Raw genomic sequence first — 14,974 nt, forward strand, 5'->3', positions numbered from 1 at the left:
TCGGAGTGGTTGGAGGTGGGTGGAGGCTGGCAGAGGCTGTGGCTCCTCCTCTGGTTCGGGGCGCGGTCTGCGTGGGGAAAACTTTGAGCAGCAGAAGTTGTCGGAGTTTGCAGTCGTGTGATCTTCTTCCTCTCCTCCTCTTCATCATGTCCGGCGTGGCGTCCACTCTGGCCAAGAAGCGCGCTCTGGCCGCGGGCTTTGGCACCAACGCGAACGCGGTCCCGTACCTGAACCAGAACTTCAACGCGCTGCGCGCCCAGTGCCGCTCCGCGGGCAAGCTCTTCTGCGACCCGACGTTCCCCGCCGCGCCCGAGTCTTTGGGCTTCAACGAGCTGGGCCCGAGCTCCTACAAGGTCCGCGGAGTCAGCTGGAAGAGGCCCACGGTGAGAACCGGGACCGGGGGGGAGGGGTGGTTGTGCCTGATGGAAAAACACAGTTGGTACTCAGAGAGATTTTCACAGATGATAATCTCACAGACCTGTGAGAGGAGCAGGAGGAGCAGGCCTCCTGCTGGGACGTGAAGGAGGAGCTGCTTCTTCATGTCCCAGCCGAGAGGAGCTTTGGTGAATCTCTGCTCCGTTTCCTAAAATGCGTCCTTTCAATCTGAAGCATGCGCATTGAGTCACTCCCTGATGAGTCAGTGCCTGTTGCTGCAGGAGGAAGAGCAGCGAGGGAGCGGTGGGCGTGCACGCAGACAGTGAGCCCGACCAGCTGTTTTAGGTGGAGGAGCTGAGGTTAACCTGAGAGCTTCAGGTGATTGTGTGTGTGTGTGTGTGTGTGTGTGTGTGTGTGCGCGCGCGCGCGCGCGCATTGGGAGCAGATTCAGTCTGAGGAGCAATCTGAATCTGGACACACCCCAGCAGCTCTGTGTTCCCCGCTCTGGGTGGGCGTGGCCCTGAGCAGCATCATTAACGACCCGCTGTCTCTCGTTTGTCTTCCAGGAGCTCGTCTCTAACCCGGAGTTCATCGTGGGCGGAGCCACCAGGACTGACATCTGCCAGGGCGCACTGGGTGAGTTTCCTACTGTCTCTGTGCTGGCTGCCACGCCTCCTGATAGTTCAAACTCATTGAGCTGATTGAACTAAAACCAATCAGAGACCAGCACTGGTGTGACATCACTCACAGCTTCAGTCAGCTGAATCCGGTTGTTCAGTGATGACGTGACGAATCCTACTTCCAGGCCTAAAGTAGTCTGCGTTTAATATGGCTTTTGTGTTGTTAACATGTTTAATGTTTTGTATTTTCTTCTATTTAATCTCAAAAAGCTCCTAAAACAGTCAGTGATCACTGTTGACCTCCCTCGGCTTTTATTACCGCTAATCATTTATTAAAGCTCAGTTTTTAAACCCTTACGATGTAACTACAGCACAGCCCATGCAGCAGTATATGAATGACTAACCTCGTATTGTGGATGGATTATCTCACTTGTTCTCCTGACTGAAGTTTGGTCCGTTTACAGCATCCTGCCATGCGATTACATTTGTTCCTGACCACCGAGAACACTCACGTTAACTTTTATCGAGTGGAAAAAAAGTTAGCTTGTTTATATTATGCTAACATAGCTGTGTCGCTAGCGGTCACGTAGCACATCATTATATACCAGCTAGCCAAACTTCAGTAACCCTACAAACGTCACTGCTGTTTAGTTTTCTGTCTTCATTTATGTTCGAAGTTATAGCAGAGCTGTATGTTTGAATTTTTTTCCAAAACCCCGCAGTCAGGACATGCTATATTGTATTTAGATAGAAGCTAGCGAGCTAACTTCCTGCTAACTTCTAACGCCGTTAAATGTCATAAATTCCATTTTCATGGATGCCTGGATGTTAAACTCAATTGTTACACCTGGTAGAGCAGAACACTGATCATTTTATTAAAGATGAAAGACTTTAGACAGTTTTTCAACTCTCAGTAATGCCACAGTGATCGTTTGATATATGGACCTGCAGCGGAGTTTAGGCCCAGACACGGCCAGTGACGTCAGACTGAACAACTGGATTTTCATTTTGAATCAGACTGGTGCACAGAGGTCAGAGGTCACAGAGCTTTCAGCCATAAAAGGATCTGTGAAGTGGTCAGCTGATCGATCCTGATCTACGCCGATTTCCTCGTCATTGAGACCTCAGCGACGGTCCTTTACTCAGTAAAGCTCCGCGCTTTTCATTTCAAACTTTATTTATTCCACAAACAAACCAGAGCGCATCTCCCTGACAGCCGCCGCTGTCACACTCTTTCATGGTTTATGGCGTTTTATTATGATGTGATGATGTCAGGATGTTCTGATGTCATTGTGATGTCACAGGGTGCCCTAACGAAAGAATAAAGTGTGTTGTACAGCTCTCGCCATTTTATACTATTTATTACTCAATATGGGTTCTTACATGTTTAATGACATGTTATTAAAATTTTGTTTACTAACATGTTATTAAACATGTTAATAACACATTTAATAACATGTTTCCTGTCGGCAGAGTCATTCCACCCCAGGCCGTCGTCGTTGCACTGAGAGCAGACAGAGGCTGCAGAATCATTTCCACCTTAAAAGGCAGAAAGAAAACAAAGTTGCCATGACAATGCTCTCAGCTGATTCAGTCTAATCTCCTTCACGCCCTGATGTCATCAGTGTTTTCCTACTCGCTCTCTAAACATTCTGATTTTAGCAGAGCCCACACACACACACACACACACACACAAAGATAGTATCTTTGTGGTCACATGATCACAGGCTTTAAAGTGAGCAGTCTCAGGGTCACAGTGGCGGTACGCAGTGAGGGGGGGTGTCATATGCCCCCCCTCCATCAAATTGCTGCAGAACTTTTATTTTAATGAGAAGCAGCTGAGCAGCTCTGCCACGCTGGACCCTGATTGGCTGAACAGGAAGCAGCAGGCAGGAAAAGGCTGCCAGCCATTGTTAGAGAGAGAGAGAGAGAGACATCAAACATCAGAGAGAGAGCGAGGGGCATGAGCTGTCAGCCAATGAGGACACACCCTAACACTCACACACGCCTGTGTTTGCAGCTCTGTGAGGACATCCAGCTGTCACATGACTCACAGCCTGAAGCTGAGTCTGGTTCCATGTGGACCCTGATCCAGATGTGGACCTGATCCAGGTGTGAGCGTGCCTGCAGCCCGGCGGTCCTCACAGGGACACAAACACAGTGCCTGTGTGGTGGTGGATGAGTCATGTTCGTGCCTCGGTGAAACCTCAGAGCGCTCTTGTGTAACACTGAGCTGCGATTAGAGGCGGAGCTCTGTCTCTGGATGTTTGTGGTCACAGGCTGCTTTCGCTCCACTCACTTCCTGCGGCGCTGTCTGAGTTCCTCCTGAGGCGTCACGGCGGTCAAGCGAATATTTAAAGTGTGAGCTGAGGTTTTTCTTGCTTTTGCATGACAGGAAGCAGAGCGTCTGTCTGAACATGTGATGATGATGATGATGATGATGAATACCTGTGGCAGTGTGTTTTCGGTTTTTCCCCGGGCACTGTTAGTAAAATGTGACCCGTAACGGTGTGCACCAATCAGAGCTGAGCATATTTTCAGGGTTCAACTGCACGCTAATCTCATTAGTGTCTGTGCAGCCTGTAGGGGGCAGCACTAACCAGCAACTCCAGACCTGCAGATCCTCTGATGTCCAGCAGAGGCAGCAGTGAGTCAGTGGCCATAGACTCCCATGTTAAAACAAACATGTTTACAGCCTGGTACTCAAACTGACGTCTGTCTGTGTAGGTAATTTCATCCTTCATAGCAAGTTTCAAGTTTCAGATTTTATTGTCATATGCAGATAAACGGCTTAGCAACATTTACCTGTAATGAAATTTGTTGGCTCGTGCTCCTCAGCTTTACATGAACATGTAGAAGTGTGCAGTTATATTAAAGAAGAAAATAACAATAATATTAATAAAAATGACAAAATACTAAAGTATTAAATATTAGAGAATTTAAGACGACTGTTTCGTATTTACAGTTTGTGTAAAAACTGTGCAATGAGGATTTAAAGTGGTTAAAGTGACCGTGTGTAGAGTCCTGTAGTTGTAGTGAGTGTGTAATGGTGTGTGCAGAATGTCAGCAACTGGGGGACCATGATTTTATAATGGATTAGGGGGCGTGGCCTCTTTGGCTGACAGGTGGATGGTGACACAGTAGCTGCTAGCTTCACCTGAGCTGGACCTCTGGACCGTGTTTGTGCTGTTGGAGCGTTTTTAATGATGTCATGTGACCACTAACTTGGCTGCTGTGAGGTTACTGTATGACGAAGGGTTATGATTGTTTGTTACTGATTAGCAGGTGTGTGTGTGTGTGTGTGTGATAGTACTTGTCCAAATATAAGCATTTCCTGAAATGACCCAATGACTGCTTGGCCCTCCAGCTTTGTGCCCCCACCCCACCTCCACCCCCCGCAGTCAATTCCCATTCATTTCCTGTGGCGGTCTGCGAGCACCACAGATGTAGCAAGTTTGATTAAAACACAATGAAAGAGGTGATCATGACTTTTATATGTTCAAGTGCATAGTGTGGAGGATGTCATAAAGCCTTGGGGCAATCAGGTGTAAAACATAATATTTATGAGTGTTTTAAGTTGTAAATCGGGGTGATTTGACCCAAACACGACAGGAAGTACGGCCTGTAGGGGGCAGTGCTGAGGAGTGGGCGCTGACTGAGTGTTTCCTGTCTGTCCAGGTGACTGCTGGCTGCTGGCGGCCATCGCCTCTCTGACCCTGAATGAATATGTGATGGCCAGAGTTGTTCCCACGGACCAGGACTTTGGGGACAGCTACGCTGGCATCTTCCACTTCCAGGTAACTAATGTGTGATTCTGTGAAACACCTGTACAGGTTGATGTTGTCAGTCCTCACTGAGGTAAAGCTGGACCCTGTGGAGCTGCGTCAGCGGCCGGCGGCGATCAGCAGAAAGCTGCGGCTCTCACAACAACGCCAGCAGCCATGTTTGTCACGCCTCACGCTCCACCAAGCTTTCCACTAATGTGGGAGTCTATGTGTTAGTTACTGGTGCCGGGCACGGCGCCAGGATTCTGGTCAGAGCGAGCTGGGCGGGGCCTTGTAATTACTGAGAGTTATGCTTTCGGTGCTGTAGCTTCTGTTTATGACGGGGGCATGCCCTGCAGAAACAATACTGCATGAGTGTGTTACTCCTGCTGTGTGCGAGGACTCACTGAAACTCTTGAATGTGGGTTGTTAAACCCCGAGAGAGTGTGAGAGAATCCAGCAGAAACACAAGCGACCAGTGACCTCGCAGATACAGACCGACCTCTGAAGGAGGGCAGCGCGATAACCTTATCTGTCACTAAATGTGCTTTTTCTATGTTTTCAGCTGAGTGTTCTGACCGATGCATGAAACCATCTATTTTTAGATAGAAGTTGTAATGGCCACCATTTTCTTTGTGAGTATTTCTTACACGGCGTGCTGCGGGGAAACGCCTGTTCTAGCGTTTGAGTCTGAGGTTGGTTTGGAGCACCTGACGGCTCTTTGTTGCTTCTCGTCCGTAAACTCTCACCACAGTTCATCATATCGCACAGCCCTACTCTGAAGCATCACGCCGCTCGGGTCTCACTGTTACTGGTCTGTGAGAAATGGGCTGCTGTGATTGGTCAGAATTCACCTGCGATGAGTTCATAAATGTTATTTTTACTTTTACAGAAATGAAAACATGTTCAGCCTTTTGTTTGCTTAAAAAATGAAACCTAAAAATATTCTCACAGCTGTTATTGAAGTGGGTGGGCCCTGGCCCTTAGACCCGCCCACAATGTAGTGATAGGTTGCAAATTCACAGAGACTTTCAAAGTAAAAGCCTGACATTCTGTCCTCTGCTGTCCCTCCGCAGTTCTGGCAGTTCGGGGAGTGGGTGGACGTGGTGATCGACGACCGGCTGCCGGTCAAAGACGGCGAGCTGATGTTCGTGCACTCGGCTGAGGGGAGGGAGTTTTGGAGCGCCTTGTTGGAGAAAGCCTACGCCAAGTAAGACCCGCCACAACCAAAGGGGGAGGAGCAGGACTAGGGCAAAGGCTTCTGGGAATCAGGAGCCTGGGGGTTAGGGTTCTGACAATGAGAAAATCTGATTGTCTGGAACTGAGATGACCACTGACCACTTAAAAATCCACAAATGTTTTTTGGTTATTTGTTGTGTATGATATGTTTTCATATATATTTATTATATATTTTTTGTATCGCATTTGATACATTGTTGTTAACAAAAAGTTGCCAAAAACACCCAATGTTAATTTTACACACAGAAAAACAGAGTTTATTCCAGAACATGTTGAAATTATGTCAAGTATTGATCATGTTGATGAGATGGAGGTCTCAGAAACTCATGTATCCAATATGATACAAAAGGCATTACAGGGGTAAGCTCACATTCACGCCCAGGGTTAGTGCATGGGAGCTTCTGACCCCTGCCGTGGATGCTCTTGGTCTTCTGGTGCTCTGAAAGTGCTCCACCCTCAGGTCTGCCACTCTGTGATGCCTCAGCATGCTCTTTGTGTGCAGAGTGAACGGCTGCTACGAGGCGCTGTCTGGCGGGTCCACCACTGAGGGCTTCGAGGACTTCACCGGCGGCATCGCAGAGAACTACGACCTCAAAAAGCCCCCCTCCAACTTGTTCCAGATCATCAAGAAGGCGCTGGAAGCGGGATCACTGCTGGGCTGCTCCATCGATGTGAGTGTGGAGGGAAACCATCTTTTTCCTTCAGTTAGTGAGGTTCTCTCAGATTCTCTGAGGTGTTCCGTGTGTTTCGGGATTATTCGATGGAGGAGGTGAAAGCCGGGGTCAGAGTTGGGTTGTTGGCCTTGGACTCGGGGTCAGTGGTGATGAGCTGTGCTTGTTTCTCTGCAGATTACGAGCGCCGCAGACTCTGAAGCTGTGACTCGTCAGAAGCTGGTGAAAGGCCACGCCTACTCGCTGACGGGCGCCGTGGAGGTAACGTCAAAAGAGAAGCAGTGAGGATGAGACGGAGATGAAGAAGGAGGAAGTGACACATATCTGTTTTCATTCGCAGGTGAACTACCGAGGGCGTCAGGAGAAGCTGGTGAGGATGAGGAACCCGTGGGGCCAGGTGGAGTGGACGGGACCGTGGAGCGACGGGTAACCAACTCAGTCTGAGAGCTCCTCCAGCTGCTCGAGCTCCTCCTGCTCACTTTGTATCTGCTAAAACGTCTGAAGTCAGGCTAGGACGACAGATCAGCTGACAGTAAATCTGCTGAAGTTATCTGAACTCTGACAGCTGCCGTCACCCTGGTTACTAGCAGGTGGGCTCTGATTGGCTGTGTAGAGTTTAGTGAGTGGTGTTTTCACTCGATTGCACCGATGAACAAAAAACAGATGCTGGGGAAAAAAGCCATCTAACCAGAGTAACAGCGAGTGGAGGTCACCGCACCCACCCCACCTGTAGGCTAACCTAACCGGTTACAATAAAACACATACCTGTCCTGCAGAGTACCTTCATAACCCTGGCAGTGCTGAAGCCTGATTGGTCGGTCCAGTTACCTGTTCTAAGAAAGCAGGATGTGGAACGACAATCAAACATGCTGAGTCACTCCTGATGGAAAAGGAAGTGCTGCCTCCTCACAACAACCAGTCAGCTTTATGTAGACACACCCTCTCAGAGCAGGTGAGCCAACCTCAGAGCGCCGCTCAGGTTTATTTACACAGCGCCACATCACAACAACAGTCGCCTCAAGGTGCTTTATATTGTAAAGTAGATCCTACAATAATACACACCGAGAAAAACCCAACAGTCACATGATCCCCTATGAGCAAGCACTTTGGTGAGAGCAGGAAGGAAAAACTCCCTTTTAACAGGAAGAAGGTTCAGAACTCTGAGGCTTTGATCGGTTCTGCTCTTTGCAGGTCGTCTGAGTGGAACTACGTGCAGGGGGAGTGTCCTCACGCCAACGCAGAAGATGGAGAGTTCTGGTAGGAGGAGCCTCTGTGCACACAGCACACCTGCTGAGGCCGGAAGCTCAGGTGTGCTGACAGGAAGCACTCTTCTCTGTTCTTTCTCCCCAGGATGTCCTTCAGCGACTTCCAGCGTCACTACTCTCGTATTGAGGTGTGCACTCTGACCCCGGATGCCATCGAGGACGACTCCGTCAAACACTGGAGCGTCAGCAAGTTTGACGGCGGCTGGAGGAGAGGCTCCACCGCCGGAGGCTGCAGGAATAACCCGTGTGAGTCACCTGCTGCAACACGGAGACCGTGTAACCAATCAGAAATGTGCATTATTTGGGGGGGAAGTTAAGTTTTCTAGAACCGTTAGTGGAGGATGACCTGGCAGGGCCGGGGCTTTCCTCGCTGTGATGCTTGGCAGCATCAGGAGATTTCAGGCTGCACATTTCTGTCTGCAGACACGTTCTGGACGAATCCACAGTTCGTGATTAAGCTTGCCGAGGAGGATGATGACCCTGACGACGGCGAGGTGGGCTGCAGCTTCGTGGTGGGTCTGATCCAGAAGAACCGCAGGAAGCTGCGCAAACAGGGCGAGGACATGCACACCATCGGCTTCGCCATCTACGAGGTGAGAAAGTCCGAGAAAGTCTGATGTGAGGGATTCAAAGACCAAACACGTGACCAAACTCTGAACTCTTCTTCTCTTCTTTTTATTTCAGCTTCCACAACAGGTGAGTGCTGAACCTGCAGGTCAAAGGTCAAAGCTCTATTCAAGTTCTTTTATACAATCAGGATATTTCCTGTCGGCAATGTCAGGATGTCAGGCAGAATGCTCTCAAATAGTGCTGGGCGATATGACGATATATATCGTGTGGACGATAGAAAAGTGTCTATCGTGCCATTTGTCTTCTATCGTTTCTAACCCTAATTTTATAAATTATTACATAAAATATATCATTAACCCTTTACAACCGGTCGGAGCAGGCACACTCCATTTTGCCTAACTATTTTTAAATCCCTGTAGAACTGTAACCACGTAAGGTAGCGCAATAATTTTTTTTGCATATGAAACCGTAGGAGTTGTACTTACATCTTATTCCATCAGCTTGCCCGAGGTCACGGTTTCCTTCCACATATAGCTTTGCAAAAATTGCATAAAAAGCACTTCCAGCAACAAAAACATAATATTCCAGAAACAGGCTTTGCCGATCCAATCAGCTGTTCATAACACTTCCTACCTTGGAATATAAGTCAGCGCGAACTATAGCATGTCTGCCATTACCTGGCCGAAACCGGAAGTGATGTCATTTTCGCGGAAAATGTAGTTTTTTACTTTTTATAGCCTATGTTGGTGTTTTTAAAAGTCATGTTTGACTTTATGCTTTTGTGTCGTTTCTGGGATGCTTAGAAGTCAAATGACACCGTTGGAAATAGTTTATTTTGATGCACATGCTGTTTTTTTCAAATTTGCATTTATTTATTTTCATTTTTCCTGCAGTATATAAAAATTAGGGTATCTCAAAAACAAAACTATGAAGACACTCAAAATAAATTTCTCGTGGTTGGAAACTATTTTGTGCAACTTTTTTGTATTTACAGTTTTGAGGGATAAGCCTCTTAAATTTCTCTAACTAGAAATATATGTAAAAAACAAAAATGATTTTCAATTTTTTTGTAGTTTATTGCACTTTTTTGCAATTTATGTAATTACTATGGACTTAATGCATACATATTATTAAAATTTGGCTATAACGGTTATTGATGTATAGCAACTTGAAATGCTCCCACAAATGGCTCCACAACATGTAAAATATAAAGATAACTCTGGTGGACTTGGTTCTATGGTAGGTCTTAAAGGGTTAAATAGCCTGTGGCAAATATATTAGTGTTGTCTTCTCACTATACATACTCTTAACTTTATGCAAGAGAAAATAAAGTATAAAAAAAAAGATATTTTTTTTATACTTTAAAAACGTCGCAAAACTCCGTCTTGTGGTTTTGCGACATGGTGCTGCTTTACGTGCACCCGGATTTGCGACATGCTTTACAGTAACTCAAAACAAAGACTGCACCCTCTCCACTCGCTGTTTACAGACTGCATACTTTCCAGATGACCACAGGTCAGGTGGTATATCGTGATATATATCGCTATCGTGATATAAAATAATTCATATCGTGATAAATATTTTTTCCATATCGCCCAGCACTACTCTCAAACATGGATACACATTTTCTCTCTCTTTGGCCACACCCCCTGATATCCTGATTGGCTGTCCTCTCTGTATCTGCAGTTTCACGGCCAGAGGGACGTACACCTGGATAAGAACTTCTTCCAGACCCACGCTCAGACGGCGAGGTCGGAAACCTTCATCAACCTGCGTGAGGTCAGCTCTCGCTTCAAGCTGCCGCCGGGCGAGTACCTGATTGTCCCGTCCACCTTCGAGCCGCACCTGAACGGAGACTTCTGCATCCGGGTGTTCTCCGAGAAGCAGACGGAGACCGTGTAAGAAATCTGCCGTTCTGCCGCTGTGGGGGTGTGGTCAGGGGTGTGGTCGGGTGGTTGGGCACTGAGTCCCGGCTGTGGGGGCTTCGGGGTCTTGCATGTTTGGTTGGCGCTCTGAGGTGTGACTCGCAGTTTTCTCTGTCGCAGGCCCTGCGATGACCCAGTCAGCGCCGAACTCGATGACGTGAGTAACGCTCAGACTCCACACTCACGGTTTTTAAACAGGAAATAATGCCCTTAAGGTCGGCGTGGTTAGAGACCCGGAGCCTCAGTGCTGCGCCGTGTCTGCAGGTTAGTGATGATGTGCTGACGGTTGCTATGGTGTTTGTGTCCAGGAGACCGTGTCAGACAACGAGGTGGACGCCGGGTTCAGAGGCCTCTTCACTAAACTCGCCGGAAGTGTAAGTTCATCTTCATCATGCGTGTAAGGAAGTCTCCCACACCTGCTGCGCGGTGGCGTGCAGGTGTGCTGCCCACAGACACCTGATTGGCTGCTCGTGTTTGTGTTTCAGGACATGGAGATCTCTGCAGTGGAGCTGAGGACCATCATGAACAAAATCGTCTCCAAACGTGAGCTGAAGATTCGACGCCTTTCACCTGAACAGAGAGCGCCGCAGGTTTCACTTCCTGTTTTCTCTTTCAACAGGAACTGACATCAAAACTGACGGCTTTGGCATGGAGACGTGCAGGGTGATGGTGAACCTGATGGACGTATCCTTTACAGACAGCTAGGGTCACCTGGCAGCCGGAAGTTCAGGTGTTAGAGAAACAGGAAATGATGCCAGAGTGCAGGCGTTAAGCGGGGTTAATGATGTCACTCACCTGTCAGTGATCCTTAACCTGCAGCAGGACAGCGGCAACGGGAAGCTCGGCCTCGGGGAGTTTGCCACGCTGTGGAAGAAGGTGCAGAGATATCTGGTGAGATGTGACCTTTGACCTCTAATCCCGAATGTTGTACTGACAGGACGAATTTTATATGTACTTACCTGTGTGTGTGTGTGTGTGTGTGTGTGTGTGTGTGTGTGTGTGTGTTTGTGTGTGTGTGTGCAGTCCATCTATAAGAAGAACGACTCTGATAACTCAGGGACGATGAGCACACCTGAGATGAGAGTGGCCCTCAAAGACGCAGGTCAGTCTGTTCTTCTTCTGCAGAAACAAACGAAGCGGCGGCGTTCGTTTAATGTGACGAGCTTAGAGTCGTCGACCTGACCCGGGTCTTTGCCGGCGTCTCGTCTTGTTTCGTGCCGTGACTGGCTCACCAGCAGCTGCCGACCATTTCCTGTCTGTTGCTCATTAAACGTGTTTGCGATTCTGTTTGGGGCGGAGCCTCGGGCGTCTTTGGCTCCTCTCCGGTTTGATTCCACTGGGCGGAGTTACCGAGCATGTACATGTTAGGCTTTTGAAACTTTAACTTCTCTCCCTTTAACTTAACCTCCTCCTCAGCGTCCACCACACAGCGATGCAGTACAGTTTACAGGATCACAAACGTGCTCTCCGCCCTCCAGCGTCCCAGAGTGCTTTGCCCTCCAGGTTAACCCCGTAATCCAAGCCCTTAACCGCACTTCACCCTGCGATGGGGGCTATTTGGCGGTCGCGTGAGTCCAGCTGTTGATGCTAAGGGACAGGAAGGGCCACATAATAAAACCACCTGATTTAACAGGATGACACGGTGATGTGTTTCAGCCGTGCTCAGGACACGCCTCCGTGGGCATGTCCTCCGTGATGTCACAGATGCTGTGGGCTGTTTGTGTGTGGACTGTTTGCTGTGTTTGTGTTGTGGCAACGCGCTCGGCTCAGGCGTTGCGATGCTTTCACTTGTCTTCACCCTCAGAGGTGGAGCTGCTGCAGTTTGTGGTTTACAGTGTGAGTCACGGTGATTCCCCGCTGACTCACACTTTAAACAGAACACTCCTCTTCCTCCTCCATGGCCGGAGTGAGGAAGATGCCTCATATTTCCTGTTGCTGATAAACAAATGAAAACAAAGCCTGCAGACTTTGTCTCCTGCTCACTAACATCTCCTCTTCTTCTCCTGCTCCTCCTGCAGTCTTTCTGTCTCTGTCTAACTTGTGTGTTTCCTCCTCTTCCTCCTGCTGCTGCGGCTGCTGCAGATTCACGTGCAGCGAGCTGATGGAGACGGTACGTTTCATCTCTGCTGACAGCATGAAGGTCACCTCAGGGTTAAAGTTTCAGGATCTGGAGCAAGTTTAGCTGATTCTGATGTGCTCCCCTCGCTTACAGAACCCAGATCAGTGTCTGACTGCTCCTTTGCATCCACAATCTGGTGTTTCATTATATTTGATTGGTTTAAATAGAAATATTGATTTGTGGTGCTTTCATATGATCTGAGAAACATTTAAACTAAACTCTAGAAGTTTGATATCAACCTCAAAGACATGAACGCAAACGTCTGGTGGATCGTTACAAATCTCCGGTGTTGGTCACAGTAACGTCAGACAGCCGAGTTCGTGGAAGCAAAATTCATCATCGAAGACAGCGGCAGAGCGCAGCTCGGCACTAGTTTTTGTGTTTGAGCTCGCTACATTACATTGTAGGTGGCAGCGATTTGGTCGTCTGTCAGAGCACCTTTAACTGACATCACAACCAATCAAACTGCAGCTGCATGATGGCGTCTGCAAGAGTAAATAGAAAGCTTACACTGACGAACTTCAGTGACCATTATTTACCAGTAATGATGATCATTATTAACCCACCAGTCTGTTAGCTGTGATAGCCGCTAACAGCTACCATCTTCCTGCAGGTTTCACTCTCAATAACAACATCTACCAGCTGCTGGTGGCCCGATACTCCGACCCCGACATGACCATCGACTTCGACAACTTCGTGGGATGTCTGATGAGGCTGGAGATGATGTTCAGTGAGTTGGCGCTTCGCTGCTAACGAGCTCAGAGAGGCGAAAATGAGACGTCAGGGTCTGTGGGGGAGTCAGTCTGTGGGGGAGTCTTTCTGTGGGGGAGTCGGTCTGTGGGGGAGTCAGTGAGATAAGGAGTTCTTATTGGAGGACCACTGATTGGAGGGCGTGTCTAAGCTCTGCGAGGAGCTACCTGTGATCTCCCTCAGGTAGGAGGAGTTTCGCAGGCCGTTGGAAGCTATCACAGGTAGGGATGGGTATCGTTCAGGTTTTATCCGATACCGGTGCTTAAAGAATGGAGAACACAAACTTTGTCCAAAAACCTCTTATGTTTTTATTTTTAGCAGTCTCTTTTTTTTTTTCTGCAAAATGATAACCAAGTTAGCCTTTTCTGTTGATACAACACACCTCCTTTGGTTGGAACCGGTGCTTAAACTATGGAAAACACACAAACTTTGTCCTAAAACCTCTCATGTTTAGCTGCTTTGTTTGTAAAATGATAACAATGTGAGCCTTTTCTGCAGCTATAGGGCATATATGGTATCACTCTATCAAACAAGAAGGCAGCCGCATGTAACTACGACGGTGTTTGCTAGTTCACCTTACATGCATTAATGTAATAATGTGGTTAGCCTACTCAACGTTAATTACACACGAACAACATGAAGCTACTCACGCAGAGGAGAACGGCTGCTGCTGTCATCATCATCCGTCATCATTTCTGCTACACTGGCAGGGCTAGGGGCCAGGACTCTACTCTTCGGGTTTTTGGGGGATGTTGCTAACTCCGGGTCCGATAACAGGCACCACACCCGCAGTAGATGTGCACGGTGTGAGGTCTCGCAGCAAGCTATCAAACACGGCGCATTTCTTGGCTTTTAAAAAAAAAAACGCTATACGTCGCCAGGTGTTTCATCAGATTTGAGGTGTTACCTCCTTTGACAGTATCACAGTATCAGCTTAAAGCACTTGTTGCAGGCTGCTGAGTTTGCATCTTTTGCTGTGAAGTACAGCCGGACTTTTGACCGCTTAGCCTTGGGCATTTTTAATCTGTAGCTCTGCTCTAAAAGAACGTACGTACCTGGGCCCGCCTACTATCCTCGGAAAGGTAAAATGATTGGCTAGAATCCAAAGTGTATGACAAGAAAAAATAAAGCACCGAAATAAAGCACCGAAGTGTGCGCTGCTTTTCGGTCTGGTTACTACCGTTTATGTCAGAACCGGTACCCATCCCTAATCACAGGAGGTCTCAGTGACGAGTGGTTAGCTTGCTGGCCCCATGACGTCTCGCTGCGTCTCTCTGAGTTTTAACTTTCCCTATGTGGTGTGACCTTTAACCATTAACCTGCGACCATCTTCCTCCACAGAGGTCTTTAAGAAGCTCGACACTAATGGCAGCGGTTCCATTGAGCTCGACTTCCAGCAGGTGAGACGTATAACGTGGTGACGTGTGTGAGTCAGTGTGAGCGCAGAGGCTGACGACGGCCATGTCTTCTTCTTTTTGCAGTGGTTAAACTTCGCCATGATCTGAGCCGCAGCCTCAGCGGTTACTGCAGCACGCCTTCTTCCCCGTTTACTACCGCCACCGCCTGACTTCCTGTCACTGCTCCTGTTTTATATGCATGGTTGAATTTTTACACTAACTTACTGACATGTAAAGTCAATAAATTCTCCAAACCTGGAAAATGTGTTTGTGTTTCAC

General features: G+C 48.1%; 2 protein-coding genes across 4 annotated transcripts in view; one reads left to right on the forward strand and one right to left on the reverse strand.

Annotated features, from left to right (window-relative positions):
- LOC102083160 (calpain-2 catalytic subunit) overlaps positions 1–14,974 on the reverse strand; it is a 44,133-nt gene that overhangs the window by 28,529 nt on the left and 630 nt on the right. The window lies entirely within an intron of this gene.
- LOC100706186 (calpain-2 catalytic subunit) lies at positions 17–14,958 on the forward strand. Of its 2 annotated transcripts, none has more exons than XM_003460059.5 (21): positions 17–383; positions 942–1,011; positions 4,674–4,792; positions 5,836–5,969; positions 6,501–6,669; positions 6,847–6,930; positions 7,010–7,095; positions 7,861–7,926; positions 8,020–8,180; positions 8,358–8,527; positions 8,619–8,630; positions 10,191–10,402; positions 10,550–10,586; positions 10,738–10,803; positions 10,915–10,972; positions 11,049–11,113; positions 11,252–11,320; positions 11,453–11,531; positions 13,162–13,278; positions 14,640–14,698; positions 14,780–14,958. In XM_003460059.5, exons 1-21 carry the CDS (start codon positions 147–149, stop codon positions 14,801–14,803), a joined length of 2,094 nt encoding a protein of 697 aa, XP_003460107.1. In that variant the 5' UTR covers positions 17–146; the 3' UTR covers positions 14,804–14,958. The 2 variants fall into 2 exon arrangements, with proteins under 2 accessions (XP_003460107.1, XP_019215001.1); XM_019359456.2 differs by lacking the exon at positions 17–383 and adding an exon at positions 659–753.

The sequence above is a fragment of the Oreochromis niloticus genome, linkage group LG6, assembly GCF_001858045.2.
Source record: "Oreochromis niloticus isolate F11D_XX linkage group LG6, O_niloticus_UMD_NMBU, whole genome shotgun sequence".
Taxonomy (NCBI): Eukaryota; Metazoa; Chordata; class Actinopteri; order Cichliformes; family Cichlidae; genus Oreochromis; species Oreochromis niloticus.

Coding starts and splice junctions, on each gene's coding strand:
- LOC100706186 (XM_003460059.5), top strand. CDS start 147: ATGTCCGGCGTGGCGTCCACTCTGGCCAAGAAGCGCGCTCTGGCCGCG. Junction 384..941: donor TCAGCTGGAAGAGGCCCACG/GTGAGAACCGGG, acceptor TTTGTCTTCCAG/GAGCTCGTCTCTAACCCGGA. Junction 7,096..7,860: donor ACGGGACCGTGGAGCGACGG/GTAACCAACTCA, acceptor TGCTCTTTGCAG/GTCGTCTGAGTGGAACTACG.